Source organism: Calonectris borealis, chromosome 2 (genome assembly GCF_964195595.1).
Source record: "Calonectris borealis chromosome 2, bCalBor7.hap1.2, whole genome shotgun sequence".
In the NCBI taxonomy this organism is placed as follows: Eukaryota; Metazoa; Chordata; class Aves; order Procellariiformes; family Procellariidae; genus Calonectris; species Calonectris borealis.
This window is the reverse complement of record NC_134313.1, coordinates 164,055,329-164,075,825: the sequence shown is the minus strand read 5'-3', so window position 1 is coordinate 164,075,825 and position 20,497 is coordinate 164,055,329. Positions and strand designations below refer to the sequence as shown.

The 20,497-nt window shown below is 40.7% G+C and overlaps 1 protein-coding gene across 2 annotated transcripts in view; it reads right to left on the bottom strand.

The window, feature by feature from the left end:
- Positions 1 to 20,497, bottom strand: part of RHEB (Ras homolog, mTORC1 binding) — a 43,288-nt gene that overhangs the window by 12,108 nt on the left and 10,683 nt on the right. For both annotated transcript variants that reach the window (XM_075144232.1, XM_075144230.1), the window contains exons 2-4: positions 11,296 to 11,367; positions 3,779 to 3,846; positions 449 to 531 (exon numbers count right to left, since the gene is read on the bottom strand). In XM_075144232.1, the coding sequence (XP_075000333.1) occupies positions 449 to 531; positions 3,779 to 3,846; positions 11,296 to 11,367 (223 nt within the window). The remainder of the gene's footprint in view (positions 1 to 448; positions 532 to 3,778; positions 3,847 to 11,295; positions 11,368 to 20,497) is intronic.

Here is a 20,497-nt window from a genome sequence, read left to right as displayed (position 1 = left end):
GAACAATCCAAGCCAAGATGCCAAAGAAATCTCACGAGCTACAAGGCTGAGGGACCAATCTAGCAACTTATTGGGTACTTCACATAATGAACAGTGCCCTTTTGGTTCATATTTAAGTCTGCCTTTGTATGATGCTAGAGCAATGAACTCTACTTATTCTTGAAATCATTCTATGTACTTTTACTTACACCTCAAAACAATGTAGTTCAGCACTGTCTCCTTTCTTACGTGGTACCTTGCGTATTAGTCTGTAAAGTATCTGTGACATTTGGATCTGAGGGGAAATTTCTGAAAACCCATTAATTTTTATTTCCATTAAACTTCTAAGGGAGAAAGAGATTCAATGAATTAAACACATGTAAAGAAAATATAGCAGAGGCAGGAGGAGCTGAACCCAGAATATATCTGGTTAATATCTGAACCAGAAGAACACAACAGATTTTATTACCTTTTTATTGACGTGACTGAATAAACAAGAATGTAGCCATTGATGTCTATGGAGTACGTCTGAGGAAATATGGAGTATTCATCCTGTAGAAGGAATATTATATTTAAAATTACTTATTGCCACAGTTCAGAACTTGATGCTAGCAGATCACCAACAGTTAAGTTGGTCTATTTGTAAGACATAAGGTGCAGGACCATTTTGTATAGGTAGTACTTTCAGAATTACATTTTTTCATCATAATGCCAGATGAGGAATCTTTACCAAATTACAAGAAAGCTGAGCCAGCCTGTGTACTCTAAAATTTAATCTACATATTTTTTGGTTTATTCCCTCTAGACTATGGATCAGCTAAAGCTATTCCCAATCCTCTTATCCTGCTTAATTATCAGTTTGTATTAGTACAAAACATCCACTCGGTCCTACCACTAATTAGCAATTATGTCTCTTATCTTGCTAGTGATACATTTCAAATTCCTAATTTCAACAGCTGACAACAGGATCTAGCAGTTCATAATTTCCAGTGACACTGATCACATCTAAATTACCTAAGGGGTCTGTTAGGAAGTGAATAACTGTGGCTTACCAGCTAACTAATGCTTATCAACTGTAGATGCAAGAAATATAGTTATTAGTTGCTTTATGACAACTAGAAGTTTACACTGAATGACAAGTGTTTAATTAAAAGCAAAACAAAACCAAAAAACACAAAACAACAGAAACTTGATCACTGAATTTATTACCCCTGTAGAAAAGGAACTGACCAAATAGGTAAATGAAACAGACTTACATATTGCAGGAAATGCTACACAAATACTGTGAATCTCATGATAAAAATCTAAATTGTTCTAATAGATGTTCCCAGGAAACATCTCCATTTTGACAAGAGCCATACTTCTTAATGTATGAGTTCTCAATTTTTTAAACCTATGCTTCTTAAGATGTTAATTTTAGCTTAAGATCACATAACCTCTCTGTACATTGTCATGACTGAACAGATGGAGCAGCGCAATCACACAGCTTAAATCTAGAGAGCCAAAAGGAATCAAACTTCCGTAACTGGCAAATGAGGAAAAACCCTTTATAAATCAACTTCACAGATTCAGCCAAAAAAGTTTGAAAGAATAACACTTGACAAAAGATGCCCTTATTTGCCTTTATTGCTACGCACTGAGGGCAGCCCTCCCCCATCTTCGCTGAAATGCCAAACTGCCCCTTCAGTTGGCTGCGTAATCCCAAAGTCAAGACAGCAGGGATCTGAGCTAGTCTGCCTGTAAAACAGGTGAAAGTGCAACTCTGTAGTTGTTTGACTTTACCCGGAATTTCTCAGGATTGCCCCAGCTGGAATTTGGTGTTAGGTAAGATTTTCTTTTGCACTCCTCTTCTGTGATCCTGTACCAAGACTCCTGTTTAACTGAACTACGCAAATCTGAATAGGTAACCGTGAAAGGTAAAGACGCATGGGACAGAAGAGGAGTACCACAAAAAGTAAGTGCCATAACCTCAACTGTTTCTAATCCATTACTTAATATTTAGCTTGTTAGGAGAAGGAAGAAAAGCTGCTATGCTTCCTGGAACTTGTGGCTCAAATTAAGAACTTTGCCAAGTGATAAAACAACGTAGCTATAACTCTTCAAGTCATAGCCAAGTTTTCACGTATGTACAAATCTCATCCTTGCTATGCTGTATACACAAGGACTCCCTATGGATCATTAAGCAAGACAGACTTGAGAAAGAAATCTGTTCAAGCCACACCTTCCATAACCCAACATCATCTCTCCCCTGTGACCCTGTGAGCCAGAACTCAAAGTTCAAGTCATTCACAGGAAGAATCAAATCTGAAAATAACCACAGGCTGAGAAAGAAGTTTTTTTGGTTTTACAATACTGTACAATATTAAACCAACCCTGAAAATAAACCTCAGCAATAGAGATATGTTACCAGTGAAGTTACACTGCCTTCCCAGGTGGCCATTTCTTCCTCAAAGAGAAATTTTACATCTCCAATTGTAGCGTAGTGATAAAAGTAAGGCAAGCAGACTTATATTGGCACAAAGTGAAACCTATGGAGCTTGCTCTGCTGCTCACACTTCACAGCCTGCCCATCTCAACCCTGCTCTCCTCTGCAGAATATTCCCCATCAAACAACCTTGCCCCAGCACGTGTCGCCAGTATTGTGTTTTTAATCACTTCAGGCACCTCTGACAGATTATAAGTGGATATAGTGTTGCTGATTAGCACCACAAGCTGACACCATATAAATACAGCATGGTTATTCTTAAGTCATGTGGTTCTCTTCAAAGAAAGCGATCAAACATACCTAGAAGGTTACAACCCTTCTGAATAGTGTCCCAGCTACGCGCAAGTGTCCTGCAGCTTTAAAGTCTTAAGTACTGGCAGCATATTTTACAACACTAAGATTGTTTAACACTACTCATAGTTCGGAAAACCCAAAGGCATAATATCAGAACTCACAGAAGGTAAGAACATGTAAGCAATAAAAAGTTTAAGATAAAAGTACAGGGCTTTAACAGTCTGTTTTCTGGTTTGGTGGGTTTTTTTTCTTTTTCTCTTTCCTTTTTTAATATAGAGTCTTTCAAAAGACAGAGCACTCCTGTGCATGGAACGTGCGCTGCAAGTTCAGCCAAGCAGCACTATATAATGAACACCTGTACTTCATGAAGCTACTGACCATGCCACAGGACACGTGTTCACTGCCTCCTCCTGTGCTCCCCATCGTTACACGAAGCTCAGAAGCATGCATGAATCATCACTTACTTAAAAATGTAAACAAACTGCAGTAGTTTATTGGTAGCCCGTTAAGTACTACCTATATGCATTTCTGTCCACTCCCCATGACTATTTCACGGATGTCAGTCATGGTGGTGTAGCTGGAGCACACAAATAGCAAAAAAGTAATGAAAAACTTCTCCATGGTTTATTGAAGTGACATTTTCCATCTAAAGCAAGACTGCTAGTTTAGTCCGTAAATATCAAGCAAGCTACTTATGAACTTTTGGTAGATCAGAGTTAAGGCAGTTCCTTCTTCACTGTTTAGGCATACGTTCAATAGGCAGGAGAAAAAAGCGGGGGGGGGAGGGGAATACAGGGGGCGGGGGAATACAAGGGCGGGGGGGACCCACAAACCAAAACCCAACAAAACCATTTAAACAAACATTACAGAAACATTGCTCTTTGGTGACTACATGACAAGGCAGAATCATTTATGTTAACTTTAGCTTTGAGCACATGGTTGCTACTAACCTAACTCTACGGTAGTATGAATACTTGTCTTAACTCTGAAGAAACATTCAAAGAAAGAAAGATAACTTACTTGGCCAGCAGTGTCAACCAGCTGAAGATGATATTCTTGGCCATTCACTGTGATCAGTTTTGTAAAAGCTAGAACAAATGAAAAATACATACACATTTCAGAACTATCAACAAGGAAGGGATCAGAAGACACTCATCTATGCCATCATCAGGCAATGCACTAAGAAAAAGAACTTCAGTTATAGGCTTTAAAGTAGCAGTAAAAGGCTAGATCAGATGGCTCTACTCTTAACACACATATTACAGACAACAAAACTCTGAAATTTGAAATTTTGAAGTAAATTTCTGAAGATTCTCACACTGGATGCAGCAGTTTTTCCTTTACTTACTTAGAAATGCATGTAAAAAGCCTTTTTACTCTTTCCTTCTAAGAGACTTCCAGGCAATGGTAATTTGTGGTAACACAAGACACTTAAATACAATTAGCATCAAAGCTAACTTTGAACTTATTATCGGATATTTTTCTCAGTTTCCAAGCAGTTTAGCAAAATCAATTTCCTAAATGTAAATACCATGAGGTAAATGATCTGGATTAAAAAAAATTCTTTGAGGGCTAAACCACACAGACTAACTTACGAATACACTAAACCTACATAATGAGAATTTAGCTAGAAGCTCACCATGTTGCTACCAGCCTACCTAGTCCTCAGTCAGGAAGTACATTCAGTCCCTGAAAGTGATGAGAATCGCTTCTCTTCCTCAGATTCATGAAATGCCAACGCACTGCGAGCTGAGGAATCTTACTCAGTGTTTGTATTATGCAACTGCAAAAGCAAACAGTGTCACAGCTCTTGTAGGAATAATGTACTACCGAGCACTACGCGTACCAACCAGAGCACGCAAACCTGGCTGCAGGGCTTCACTTTGGCCTTAGTGTTGCGCTCAAGACACAATTACTGGTCAGTACTGATCTATTGAGTAAGGTTTGCGTTGTCCTCTGATTGAGGTGCTTTTCCCAAATACCAACAGTCTTAAGAAGCCTCATCTTTCACTGCAGTGATGAGCAGGGCAACAGCTAATGCTGCAGTGACCTGTTCATCATGCTCTAAATTGTCCAACAGTTTCCCAAAGCTGCAAAGTTGAAGTTCTCAATCCCGCTGTGCAGCCTCCTGCCTACGCCTTCTGGGTTTTGTACAGGTCTCCTAGAAGTTGAAGTTCGCCAACTTTCCTGCTCCCTGCCAATGCTCGTTGCCCTGTCAAGTCTCCACAATGTGAGTATTATCTTGAGTAAGTGGGCTGAAATATCTGAAACTGGAGGTTTCAGCCTGCCTAGTAAATCAAAGCACCCTTTTTTAAAAAAGGAGGAATTCAAACAGCAAAGCCAAACTATGTAAAACAATGCAAAGCGTACCTACCGTTTCCATTACAATACTGACAAGTGTAATTTGAAATGAAGCCTCAAAGAAAGAGCTCCTACCTTACCCTGCCTACCCCCTAAGAAAGCTGCTTTAGCACACGTGCACGCAAGCCGCTCTCAAGTCTGGACGCTGCTGTCATTGCTGCACAAAATTTTAGGGTTATGAAGCAAGAATTCACAACAGCTCTTTGCCTTGGATGAATAGTGTGGTGGGGACAGAAGCAACCGTTTGTTTGAACAGATGTTAACACGCAGCATTGCTATATACGTATCACTACTTCAAGTCAGAGGGAAGACAGACTCATCTGGAGACATACTGCATTAACAGGTATATTAAAAGTAACAGTCTCTCTCTAGTCTCTTGACGCTTCACATACACAACAAAGCACTCTGCAATCAAAGAAGCTTCAAGAGCCTCATGAAGTTAATATTTAAGAAGGGACACAGACAGATGGCAGCTTTTTCAACTATTCTAGAAGCCTAGAATAGACCCAGCAAAGACATCATCATCATCAGTACTGGAAGCAGAGTGTGACAGAGCCAGGGGAAGGGAAACAGTGGAGGAGTCACCACAGACTGGGTGAGGAGAACTGTTGGTTCAGTGCAGAGGCTTGTAGCACTAGGAACAGCCCACTGCAAGAACACAAATCTGCTTTGACGCAGTCATAATTAATGACTCCCATTTCTTTGCTCAAGCTTTTTAAAAATATTCCTGGTAAGAATTTCATCTTGGGAAAAACCTGCAGCTGTATTAGATGTGATTAGCGATCCACAGGTCCCCTTGATCCAGAGGAAGTCTTCACTTCCAATTCCATCACCTACCATCCTAGGACACATTGCCTTCTGCTGTGCCTATGAGCAAGACAAACGCAACCGATAATATGATTACGGCACAGTATGGCTCTTCCCGGTATGCCAAGGACAGATTTCAGCAGACCTGAACAGTATCTGCAGTCCTAGTCATAACGTGAGCATCTGCAGAACGCTGCTCATCAGCTGAAGCATGGGTAAAGCTTGTTTTAGTTCCACAAAACGCACAGATCTCAGAACAGGACATGCTTACAGCTTGCAACATGTAACTCGAGTGTAGCTATAGGAAGAGAGCTACAATCCCCATCTTCACCTACAAATGTTCCCAGTTCCGATGCACTGCTGAAAGTTGGAGAATTTCGTGCTGCAGTGAACAGCACAGCACCAGCAGTCAACAGCTGCATTGCAAAGAAACTAAAGCCACTTTGTCATCAGAGAAAGTTCTGGTAAAATTACTTGCAGCGCGTAGCCCTGCTACAGCTCAGCAGAAATGTAACTTAGTGGCAACTCCATCAGCCGCTGATCATCGTTACCCTAAGATCAAGTATATTTCAATTAGACTAACATGAATAAAATTATTTGCATATGCAACTTAAATGACAGCTGCTGTAAAAACAAGCCATTATGATAAAACCATCGGTACCAGGCATACGAATGCAGGCTTTTAGATCAATAGTGCTACTGAGTAAAGGTATGAGAGTGGTGTAACATTATTCCCGTAGAGTTACTGGCTGGTAGCTAAATACAACCACCTCATAAGGGTTCCTCAGTTACTACCTTCTGCATCGCTTTCTACTTGTCTTCATTCCAAAGTCAATGCCTGTCACTAATCTGTCAGGACATCTTTTACAACACCGAGATGTGTAATGCAACAGAGCTATTTTTAATTTTTCTCAGAAGCTTCACTTCTACTCCTTGAGAAGGCTGCTCATCAGCAACTCCCGTGAAGAAGCATACTTCACCCTTCCAGTGCAGCTGCCATGACAGGCATGGAAGAAGTTTAGCCTTAAAGATGCTTCTAGCAGACCCATCTAAACCTACAGGTATCCCCTCCGCAACTACCAGGGTGCCTCCAGCCCCCTTCCCCTTTCTAATATGCTTCTACTCACAATTGTACTAAAAAACATGGGATGGCGGTAGGAAGCCCTTAGGGGGAAGACTGTTGCTTCCCTCTCGGGAGCTACTGAGCCTGTTTAGAGGAGAAAGGAACACCACAGAGCTGCGGCACAATGCTAGAAGCCTCTCCAAAACTGCAAGGAAAAGCAGAAAACAGCCAGGCAAGGGCTCAGAGAAGCTGAAGAAAACATTTTTGAGACTCGGTCAGTCAAGTCAGCTTTCCTGCAACACAAAGTCACTGAATTAATGATAACCAAAGACATCCTTGCAAAGATGGGGGTGGAGGTAGTTACGTGCACATCTTCATTATCCATTCCTTCTGACCTATTTGCTTTGAGTTCCAAATTAAGATTCTGGTTTTTAATCCAGTAAATTTTTTTGAGTTTTAAATTGTTCTAGTCTTAGCTCATCTAAGCTCATCTGCCTTCAGAGCCCCCATCCAGCTCAGCGTCCACACAGACTCCCTCCACACACTCCTGCTCTGCAAGGATCTTCCTTCTCTTTCCAACACTCCTGCAAGTAATCGTTCCACTAGTTTCTCAACCTGTCTCAAGAACAGCCACCCACCATGGCGTCACTCCTGTTGGGACATTCAGAAAGGGAAATTCTATTTTGCTAAGCAATTAACTCTCACCTCTGCTGCTGCCACAAAACACTACAAGTTACTCTACCTGATACACGAGTTTAGTAGAAGCAACTGAATTCAACATGCTCCTTAACTTAAATAAACTAACTTTTCTGGTTCTAATGTAATGTAAGCAAAGGAAAATGCAGCAGTGAAGTAGTGTTGACTAACAAACACTAAGTGAAATCTGATGCCGCTTATTTTCCCTTTACCAATTCCACAGAAGGTAGAGATTTTTACACTGGAAAAACGAAACTACTAGAATATTAGGTCTTATTCCTATAGTTCAAGGCTTATAGGCTATGGAACTTGTTCCTGTAAGAGCTTAACTATAGCTTGCCTTCTATACAATTTAGCTTTAGACTCATTTTTTTGTGCAAGTTTTATTATTCGAAGACAAAAACTATAAAGATTAAGCTACCAGCTGTATTGCAACTTTCTACCCTTTCATCAGTGCTGGTAGCATACTACAGTAAGTTATCAGCAACAATTTTCTGGAGACAAAACAGAAATCACATAGGCCAGACTATTCTTTAGCCTGTATTTTTTTCATTTCCAAGTTTTGTGACACTAAAGTAGACCCAATCACTAGAAGAAACGGACAAGGTTTTATAACCTGCTGTAAAGCACTGGAAAAATGCAACATTCTCCAACACCGCCCCTAGTATAGGAACCTGGACTTCTCAACACCTTTTGCCAGCATTGTCAACCAGATTTGAAATTATAAGCTAGGAAAACAATAAAAAAGTTGATTACATACTTTGTGTCTTATGACCCTACCCAGAATCAGAAACATACAGCTGGAAGTGTCAAAAGACTGGACTGATCAAAGATTTATATTTAGAAAAAGCATTTTAAAAAGCTTAAGAACTTAAGTCAAAAGAATGATTTTTTACTAATCCCATCAAAATTAGTTTCACATGTCTGTCTTAAAAAAAGATACGTTCAATATATTTTAAATTTTAGTAGTAAATTTGAAAGTGTTCTCTCTTCTGTTCTTCACAGAAGCATTTTTAAAACATTCTCTCTATCAGGCCTTACAGGGCTGTTGTGGTTTAACCCCAGCCAGCAACGAAGCCCCACACAGCCGCTCGCTCACTCCCCTCCGCTGGGATGGGGGAGAGAATCAGAAGGGTAAGAGTGTTAAAACTCGTGGGTTGAGATAAAGACAGTTTAACAGGTAAAGCAAAAGCCACGCACACAAGCAAAGCAAAACAAGGAATTCATTCACTCCTTCCCATCAGCAGGCAGGTGTTCAGCCACCTCCAGGAAAGCAGGGCTCCATCACGCATAACGGTGACTTGGGAAGACAAACGCCATCACTCCAAACATCCCCCTTTCCTTCTTCTTCCCCCAGCTTTACATGCTGAGCATGACGTCATATGGTATGGAACATCCCTTTGGTCAGTTGGGGTCAGCTGTCCCAGCTGGATCCCCTCCCAAGCTCTTGTGCAACCCCAGCCTCCTCGCTGGTGGGGTGGGGTGAGGAGCAGAAAAGGCCCTGACTGTGTGTAAGCCCTGCTCAGCAGTGACAAAACATCCCTGTGTTATCAACACTGTTTCCAGCACAAATCCAAAACACAGCCCCATACTAGCTACTGTGAAGAAAATGAACTCTATCCCAGCCAAAACCATTACAAGGGCATAAGGATGGGACAGACTTCCTACTGTTTTGAACCTCAGGGCACATCTTATACATTTTCAACACTTACTTTGCCAGCAACGTGTTCTGATGCAAGAAGGGCCCTTCAATTCTCTACCTTTCAGAAAGCAAATTCCTCCAGCCATGCCGCAGATCACAAGACTTTCACCAAATGAATAATGCTGCTTGTTTTCCAAACAAACAAGAAATCAAGTGAAAAGTTAAGCCTTTTCAAGATGCCTCTGCCCAGCAAAGTTTTCATGGCCACGACATGCTCAATGTTTAGAGTTCAGATCAAGCAAGCAGTGCAGACTACAAGAGTCAAATAAGCGCAGAATTCATCCAGCGTGTATTTTCATATCATTAAGAAATGCTACCAGTGCGAGACGTACAACTACAGAGTTACTAACAGCAGTTACAGACAATAGGTTTCTGTGGACAACAAGAGCTTGTAAAGGATTAAACAAGTCAACCTTGTTCCAAGGTGTCAAAATCCTAAAACAAGATACAGACTCAGTATTTTGGAGAGACTTTGACCCCATGTCTCTCAAGCTTTATTCATTCCCATATACCTGCACAAAACTAAAAGATTACTGTAATTATTTTGCATTCATACAGCACAGACAGTGAAAAATAACCTATCTCAACTGATATTAAGATTTAAAATACAGAAACTTAATCCCCAATATTTTGTTAGCAACTTTAATTCAAAACAAATCTTATTTATAATTCTAACAAAGTAAAAAGGGGTGATGGAAAGTGTTAATATTAACGACATCTGTATAAGGACTAACAGATCATTCAGGTCAAGAGGCAAGTTATCCACCCTGACTCACTAAAGCAAATTTAGAGCTTCTTCAAAAAGCAGCATTTGAATTTTAGTTCTAAGCAGTAAAATAATCCTGAGTAAACTATCCTGATAGCTACTTATTTGTAACTGTTACCATATATACCCAACAGAAACCTTGTTCTGCTGATTACTTCATTCAAACTTCCAGAGTATCACATAAGCTTAACATCCTACAGTAAAACAGTAAAAATGTGTGCTACCACTGCATTTCAGAAGTCATTAAAATACAAAAACCCCAGGGTTACAATCATGAAAGTTTTATTCATCAAAGTTTTATTTGTAACATGATTAAAGTGAGCCAATACGATCAAGCTACTCAGCCCAGCACCACACTGCTCAAATACTTTATGACCACTGCCAGCTCAGAAAGAGGTGGTTGGATTGTAACAAATACCGGGTAACTTGCCTCTGAAGTGACTTGTTGCTCTTGGCAGCGTTTTTAGCATTAGTATCTTTACTTAACCGCTATGCTAGCTATTCACAAAGGCACTAATATTAAAAAAAATGCTAAGAAAAAAAAGACACTTGAGAAGTCAGTTACCCAGCATTTGCAGCAAGCTGATTGTGTACCAGGTTTGTTATCAAGCAATTGGAAACAAGTAATTTAAAAGGCTATCATGTTATCATGGCCACAGCATGTCTATCTTCTAAGGTAGTCATTTGCTCCTGACTGGTATTGCAGGCTTTTTGTTCATCTGGATATACTGATCAAACGAGACATTTGAGACTTTGGCATTCTTGTATATAGTGGCACATTTTCATATAGGTAGCACATACTTAATCTGAAGTGTCCCGACTATTATTAGGGGAAGCAGACATCCAACAACAAACATATAATACAAGAAGGAGATGCATTTTAGCCAGATTGGTTAGGTTTTCCTTCATTTAGTGTTAAAAGACAGTTTAGCTGTTTGGAGAAATATGCACACAGTGATTTCTACACTGCAATACTGTAAGCTTGATAAGCATTGGTTTAAAAGAGGAATAAAACTTAACAGTTAATTAACGAGCTTTAATGTTAATATGTAAATGCCCACATAAGTAATATGTATAACCACAATGGCTTCTAATAAAAGTTAGTTAGGTACAAAAGAGCAGCCTGTAAGTTATTTACTTACTGTTCTCTATGGTTGGATCATACGAATCAACAAACTGTCCTTCCACAAACTGAATCGTCAGTGAAGATTTTCCTGTAAACCAAGGAAAAGATAATTTGTATTGAAACAAGTCTTCAGGCTGTTATTCCTTTACACTTACTAGTAGATACGCTAATGTTTTTATAAGAGCCAATGTGAGCTTTGTATGGTTCATTTAAACATCTATACATGACAACTGACCTATTTCTAAATTAAGTGCCTATTCCTAGTAACTGGGTCTCCTGAACATATAAAAAATAGTGCAAGAGCTACTCGGCACGTGTTCTGCTTTTGTTTTATCATCGCATAATTTAAGCGCCTCCCCCAGTTTAAAACAAATCTAAATGTAGCAGTGTCCAATCCTCAGAAAACTAAATTTAACAAACTATTATACTTGGAAGGTTTTTCTGTTGAGAAGCAAGGAAAACTAGAAATAATTTTCAGTCACTGCACAGAAAACTAGGAACTTGCATAGAATTAGCCAAATTTGGTTTGACTAGGAAATTGGACATCTTTCCCATGACAAACGGATGATCTCAAAATTCTTGAGATCAATATACTCTCCTCTTCTATTAATCCTCTTAACGCCACACTACAACAGACTGATGGATGCTGTATTTTAAGCATAGTGATTGAGGGGGCATCACTGGATTTTTTCTTTTGAAAGCAATTTAACTGCTACTGTTGCAGACAACTTAACATTCCCAATTTCAGTTATGCTGATCTGATCATACACCCCCAATAAAAAGTAATGCAAAATGTTGCACTTAGTAGCAGGTTGAAAAAATGAAAACTAATTTAGTCTTGAAAGATTTTACAAGATGGTAAAAGTGAATTGCATACATTGACCATAAAAAGCACCTTTAAAGCTCTGCAACTGAAGACTTTTCAAAGCATTGCTCGAGTCTTAACACAATTTCCATTATAGCACATCTTCTACATTTGGGAATCTACTAGATCTTACTACATTGTGTTTACTGGACAAATACATGCTTATAAAGATTGCCAAGTGCATTAGCTGCTTTTGGACATGAGCATATTCTTCATGCTCCTTTATACTGTTCTCATCGGCAAGAAGCACAAACAAAATACGACCTGAAGTTAACATTTAGGCTCAAGACCACCCAACTCAGTGGAAGCCTTTCAATGACATCGTAACCAACCAATGTTGTGGATGAACTAGTTTATAGTAAAACTGTTTTCAAGAATTAGTTGCTTTGGATAAAGATTGCCCACTTGCAGTGCTTAGACCATGCCACGTTTATACTTTGCTGTAGGAAAAGGTCTTTCCTAAGCATTCCTTCAGGAGATATTAAAAAACAGTCTTCCACTTCCAACTTCTCCATTCTCGCTTCATCACACAAGGCTCTTGACCTGTTCACATTTGACTTTTTATTATTATCCGCATACTTAACAAGTCATTTTGTTGAAGACATTCTAAAAAATTGCAAGTGAGACAAAGTACAAGGATGAAAGTGATGCAAGGGAAGTTTGGCTTAATATTTGTAATTATATGTGCAGTCAATTCCTTCATTAAGCGCAACACTTCCAGGATTTACTTCTCCAGAAGGAAGGCAATGTTACACAAGCATCATCATCTGGGGATTTTCCAACAGCCATAACCTTCATCAACTCGCTGCTTGGTTTATTTTAACATCACTGCCCAGCTCTGCCACGCTTATCCCTTTGCTGTCTCCCATCAATCATGCCAGTTTCTTCAAGATATAGTGCTAAAGAACCCAGACTCCCAAAAGATCAACCAGCACACAGCCTTTTAAGAGTTGCTTTTTCTCAAATCAAGTTCTTAGATGCCATTTTCTGATACATCTAACAGCGCAACTACAGGTGTCACACTCACTGTGCATGAGTTTACAGAGAACATTGCACTTCAAACTGTTGCTCCAGCAAGGAGAGGGGGTAAAAAAGCCGCTATGCACATCTGAAATCATCCTAATAAGGACAGACTTAGAACTGAGACTAGGCATCCCAGCAACTTTCTGAAACTGTGTATTTTGGACACCACTTAGAGAGTGAATGAACTTTGAAGCTATTTCTTCTTCAGCTATAAGCTTATGAAGTTGCTACCCAGAGTTCATGCTTCCAGATTCTTTGCCAATACCAGCACATTAAACATTCCGTTTTAAAACAAAGTTAACTATTTCTGTATTAGGCTGTTATATATCTTCAAGATAAGAAGAGCTAAGTTAAGCACAGATCATCACTGAACATTTTTCCTCCTAAGAAGGATCCTAAACTAACTGAAGGACTTGACTGCTACCGTCTGTTTGTGCTAAGTCTGAAAACTGAATACTAGAAAGAAGTCGGAGCCAACAGAAAATGCTGCATTTAACATCCAGCTGTATTAATTACGGCTTTCCTCGTAACAGTGAAAGAGGAGGAAAGAAAAACAGACAAAACCAGTGTTCCAACACACTCCTCCTAAATTCCTCCAAGCTTTGTAACAAGCCTTCCAGTAATGATGTGTTCGTGATCACAGGAGGATTCCTGCCTTCCTAAATGAGCCACAGGGAAGCTCTCCAGTCTTGGATTCAGCCACGTACCCCCTCGGGATAAGCGCATGCAACAGTATCCCACTAAACCAAGGCTTCCGAAGGGGACACAGGAAATTTAAAACCTAAGTCATTAACACCCCACTGCCTTGTCTCAGCCCGTGCCCAAAAAGCACGCAGGACCATGTAAACAGCCGCCTGGCTTGAACTTTGTCCCACAGGTTTTATTCCAGGCCTTTGACCTATGCTCGCGGACAGAGAGGAAAATTAAGTTGACAATTTACCTCCTATCACCTCTTTCCCCAGAAAGATCAGGCAACATTTTCAGAGAGAATTACAACATAAACATAACGTCCGTGAGGCAGGGGCCAAGGAACTGCACGCAACTACGTTTGCTGATGTGCTAACTCCATCTCAGAGCACTGCAGGGAGGAGGACGCAGGGAGACACTGCAGTCTAGATGTGCATACACCGCTAGCACACTTCAGCCTAAAAGGACGAGAGCGCGTGACACCAGTAGCAAAGATTTGATTAATTGATTACTCAAGGGTGCATACCTCAAAAAGCTCAGCTCTAGTATGCCCTCATTTGGAACAAACGCCAAATGTTTTTTAGTTTGCTAAGCTTTTCCTTGTAGCATCCTCCACACTGGTACTTTTAATGTGTCCACTGTCCTCAAGTTTTAGGAAAATAAACATCCGTTGAGACCAAAAGGAGAAGTGTCGTGAGCAGAAGCAAGGCAAAGTCTGCTGGAAGCGGTTCACTAAATTGATGGAGGTCTGTGATTTTAAGATGAAAAAGCATCTGCAAAATCTTACTGGAGAAGATTATGGTTTAACCTTTTGACTCTGTTCAGAATCAGAGAGCTCAAAATGACTATGAAGAAATAAATGAATCAAATAAGGGCAACGCTGGGGGAAGGCAACAGGATGACTCCTCCAGCTGCACTTGCTATGGTAACTCAAAGCACCAGATACTCTATGGCAGGGGAGTTGTAAGCAAAATCCTCCAAGTTTACTGACTCTCCCTCTCCCTGGAGGAACAGCACAGAAGGTAAGGTTTGGGAGGAATGGGTTTTACAAGTGTTTAGAATACAAGTCCCACGTGGCCAAAAGCTCAACTCAAGCTGTCCAGAAGAACCCAAAGGGTATTTGCATACACAATTCGTTATTTATGACATTATGCGGGAGTGGTAAAGAAAAGAGTTTTCCACTGTCAAAACAGAAGAGGAACAGGTTTTCAGACAGAAAGCCATTTCAAAAAATAAAGCTGTCATATTTCTGTTCATACGATAGACCACTTGCTACATAAAGCGGAATGTCCCATAAACACTCTGACTAGTGCAGTCATAGCACATCAGTTTCAAGTGCCATTGCAATTGTCAAGGCAAAACAATTGCCAAATTGAATTTTTACTCATCCTTTTACTTCTTGGACAAGAGCTGTGGTATTTAATCCAGCCTTAAAATTCAAGCTTTACAACACTAGGCAGTTTACCAAGAAGATGAGTAACTGAGCATGGGTGGGCTCATGAACAGCTGGCCTCCCCGAAGAGGCCGTGCCCTCTCTTCGGTGCACCACCATGCCCGTCTGCCATCCCCGTCCCACATCCTTTTTCTCCTTGCAATAGGCAGAGGGAAAGCCCAGATGAAATTCTCATTTGCAGCCAACTTCCCCCCAAACCCAGGAGATAGAAATGATGCAACTGGCCAGCGAGCAAGTCAAACAACAACTCCACAAGCACGGTATTGTGCAAGCTTGATTCTGCAGCTGCCCTCTAACGTGGCATCTCCACGATGACAGCCACTGGCAGCACAGGGCAGTTTATCTCAACAGGAAGAATTTCTCAATACTCGAAATCATCTGCACAAGCAATCAGTGAACAGTTTGACAGGGTCAAGAACAACAACGACCAAAGAGTTGCAATTCTCTGTTCTGCTAGAATTTTAGATGCACAGTTTCTTTAACCCATCTTTTTGCATTAAAACATCTGGTTATATACTTCGCTTAATTATCAAACACTTAACAGCTGGCAGCATCTAATCCACTCATATCACAAGCCTAGCATCTTACCTAAGTTAGTCTCTACGTCGATCTACTCAGTCTTACCTACAGAACAAACTAGTTTAGGTTTTGACACAAAAGGGTTCAAGAAATTTCATAATGAAATGCTGTCAGTCATATCAAATTAGGTAAGAATTACTGTGTACCCAACTTCCAATATCTCACGCGCAGCTATGCTCAACTTACTACACTTCACAGAGATGAAGTTTTCATATTGAAAGTTACGCTCGATTTAACCTGAATGTTGGGATCTTTATCTTCTTTAATTCAGAATGCCAAGATGCACAAAACGGAGAGACCGGCATTCCCGCAGTGCAGCTTATCTATTCGTCCTCAGAGCACAGAAAGGGACAAAACTACTTCTTGGAGCAGATGGAGGTTTAACTGGGTAGCAAGGGGAATTACAGCACCACTCTTTGACAAAAATCTTTTCATAAGATAGCAGATGATCTCAGAACCCATCACTAGCTCATCATTCATCGCAGGCTTCATCATGAGCAACTTTCTCTAGTTAATTAAGATTTCCCCCCCGCCCCCCGGTACTACTTATGGCTATGTAGTTGCTATTTTGCTGTCCACTGCTATGTAGTTTGGTGAATCATTCTAATGACTATAAAAATGATACATCTGGGTCAATAAAGAATTCTGTTTCTAAACCTCTGGAGACAGTGATACAATGAGTAGTTTGTGTTTTACTCAGATGCAACTTAATTCTACTATTAAACTTTTAATCATGAGGAATTATCACTTACAAACATCTACTTTGAGCTGTAGTTTTATCCATTTTGTAGCGATTTCCTTGCAACATCAACATTACGATACCAGGATTAAAAAATTATTTTCTGATGCTTACAGAGAGAACTCTTGCTGACACACAGAGCTCAACTGGTGCACTTGCTCATATGATACTCATGCTCGATTTGCAACACAAAGAGTGGTGGCACTCCTCGTGTCTCAAAGTGCTGTCTGAGCTTTCTAAGGACAGACTAAAGGTTATCTGCCCTTATAATCCTGTAAGAGCGAAAGTCTGAGGACCTCAATGAGACATCTTTTGGTAGTGAGGGCCTCAAGAACAGAAGAGACCTTCATGACAAACCAAACAGCAGATCAGCATTTCAGGACAACACAAGCTCTTTTTCTATGACACTCTATCCCATTGCTACAACTGTTCCCTGCTTTCTCCTCATCTATTTTTATGTTAGGATATAAGGAAATATATTTGACAGTCTAAGGCAAGGTAGCAGCAAGAACCACTCCTGCTGTAGAAGAGGAGGTTCACATGATGGGCTGTAACAGCAAGAACACAAGCCTGCAGGGAGAAAAGGACACATGCTTGTTCCCCTTCCTTCTGCATTGCACAATCTTCTTGAGGTTTATCAAAGGTATTCCTCTGCAGGCCAGAAGAAATCTGAGAGGCAGTCATTTAGAAAGGAAGTCAGATGGCTTCCTCTGTTTTCTTCAGATTTCAAAGCAATTGGTCAAACTCACAAGCATATTTGCAGGCCCTTGCAAGGTTGGCAGAAATGAGCCTTCAAAACCCAAACCAAGAAGTCCTAATGATGCTCTCTAGATCCTATTTTCTGTAAGGAAAGCAAGAAGAGAGCATGTGCTTTATTCCCCAATATGTAACAGCAGGCTTGCTCCATCCTGCTGCAGTGCTGACCCCTCAATGTTCACTTGCACTTTGCTGCAATGTATTAGATGTCCAGGCAAGTAAGTACAGAAAAATTTCGTTGTTTTGCTGCAACAGCTTAGTTGCCCCTTCCAGGTGTCCATTTTGGCTCTATTTAAGTCAGTTAAGTCAGTAAACTCAACAAAGGATTGTCAGAAGAAATGTTTTCGTTATTTTAGTGCACAGTCCCGTTACCTCTGCTTGTTACCCTTGCTGGCAGAAAAGCATGTGCCACAGTTTGCCTGATATTTCCCTTTTAATGAGGTAAATCAATTTTAATTCCATGTGTTTAACATCAGTTGTCAAAGATGGAAAAGCTATTACAAGGCTTAAAGAAACCCAGAAAACTTCCGTGGCATGCACCTCACCCGGCCATGGTACACATGCATAGATGGCTGCATCCAAGATGTTTTAAATAGGTCAGGGAAACTGCATCCTGGGCTCTCCTAACTACGAAGGAAATTCAGACATTCACATCCGAGACAGTCAATCAATATTTGCTCCAATAAATACCACCCTCTGTGTTCCCTTCAGACTTCCTGCAGATGCTGTGCACCCCTGCAGCACCTTCCCACCTCCCTCCCCACAGCACCATGCCTAGAATATTTCAGGTGGCTGTAGAAATTCAGAGGCAACTTGACTTATCAGACATGTCTGCTAGCCTAATTAGCAAACATATTCCTAAACTAAAAGTTAGGCAGTACTACTTGATATACTGGACTTCAAAAGGGAAGCTTATTAAGCTTAAAGATCAAACCCTAATGTTTCAGTTTATGACACACTTAGAGGGAAAGCGCCTGAATGTTGTACCGATTTCTCCCCAAAGAGGCAAAATTCAAGTTATACTGCTGGATAGAAACCAAGTCCTCTCTCCCTATGCACACACTTCAAGCAGCTAATTAGGTGTCTGAATAAACTTGACCTTCACTTGGATCATTGGGTATGTACAACATGAAATGTCTTTGAAAGATACTTTTAGTAACTGTCATTGTTTCATCATTAAATCAGTTTTAAAATGCTATGTCATTAGAAATAAAAATGCATATTTCTTGCTTTAATGCATTCCGTACATTCCCCTTTTCCATCTTCAAGGTTTTAGTTTCAACACAAGGGAATGAACTCCCAACTTCCAGTCAGTTCTTTCTTGGCGCTAAAGATCATCAGCGCGTACAACTTAAGTTACCTTTCTGCAAGCCAGAAATATCAGGACTAGCAGGTTTTAAGCACTTCTTCAAGAAGTGGGTCGTTCCAATTGCAGTTAGCAGCACCAGCTCCCCATCCGCTGCATGGACACTGCCTTAACTGCACTTGCAGCACAGCTGAATTCAAGGGCAGAAGCCGATGCACTCCACCCTACGCACACAACATGGGATAAAGCAGCTGTTCAGGTTTCCCGGAGGTTTGCAGCCATCACTTTCCTTTTGCTCATTTCTACACAACTGGCTGAAGTTAACTCCAGCCACATTAAGTTACACGCTACTACTGACCACCTGGTAAAGCAGTGTGCCATCGAACAAGCCAGAGTGCGTAGGTACAAATCAGGATTTTAAACTTAGCATTTTCTATTAGAAAACAGGATAAACTCTTCTTTCCTGTTCCTTTCACTGCAAATCTCACTTATGTTTTTAGACCACCTGATCTACACTAATAACAGAGAAAGCTTTAATAGCACAGAACCCTTACCGAGATGAAAGACCTCAGTCTTTCAACGGATCAGTACTGTTTCAGTGAAATGCAGGTCTTCCCTAAGGATCTTCCTTTATAAGGATCTTTATGAGGACTGGAGCCATAGCATTGACTGTTGCCAACGCTGTGGCCACCATACCTCATCGTTGCTTACAACCACCACCCAAGCAGAGTGCTAAGTCTCTGAAAATCTCCGTGGAATTTTCCTGGCATCATTTTAAAAAGGCAAGTCTAGCAGCTTGACCGCAGTACTGCTGAAATGCATATGAAACAGGGCCTCAAAGATCTTCTTGGAATTGCAAGAACAATAGTAAGAGATGTATTTCTCTCTTCCTCGCTGTAGGATGACAGACGGCAGATACCTGACAAAATTCTGACAAGGTAGTAATGGTAATATCCCCCTCTCTTGGTAACATTACTAAGCACATAGTGTGATAAATATCCAGCAACTACAGCTAAGAAATTTCAGCCTCACTCTGATAAAAGGTACACAGAGCTATTTGCCAACCCGTAGCAAAACCTGAAGATATTACTGATTTGTTCCAACAACTATAGGCAGGCTACTTTTACAACATGTTAAAAATACATATCTCAATCTAACTGTAATAATCACTAGAAGATCTTAGCAACAAAAGGCAGCTTCAGCCTGCAGCACTATACCTGACTATGAAGTAGTAGTCAATGTAACAAACTCTTCACGCCCCCACTGATGGTCCAAAGTCTGATGAACCCTATGTCAACAAACGCCAGCAATGCACGTGGCAGCCAAAACCTGACTTTCGTGGAAAGAGTGCTGCTCCTGGAAGTCAACATCAGCACACAGCTCTTCACCTGCCATGACCTGCACTGCCGGAAGTTCCCAAACCTGCATGAAGCGTCAGGAACTGCAGTACCAACCCGGACAACACTAACACCTCTTAGCACAAAACAGAGAAGGTGGTCTTTAGGGATACTGACAAAATTTAGTGTTACTCTCTCTTCAACCACTAGAGCAGGACGTGGTCAACTCCATCACACCTCTGTCAACAGATGCATAGGTAGACACTGAGACCGTCTTGATTAACGATCATACCGTTGAGCCTTGACCACTTTAATTCTCCTGTGCTAGCACAAGGCTGCTGTGGATCTACACATAACCGTGCCAACATAAAAACCAGTATGCCTGAGCTGTACCTTCCTCTACAAAAACTGTCTTCCCCCATCAGATTCAGATCAACTTTTGGTAAGTTACTGTTGTCTCTCCTCCAATTCAA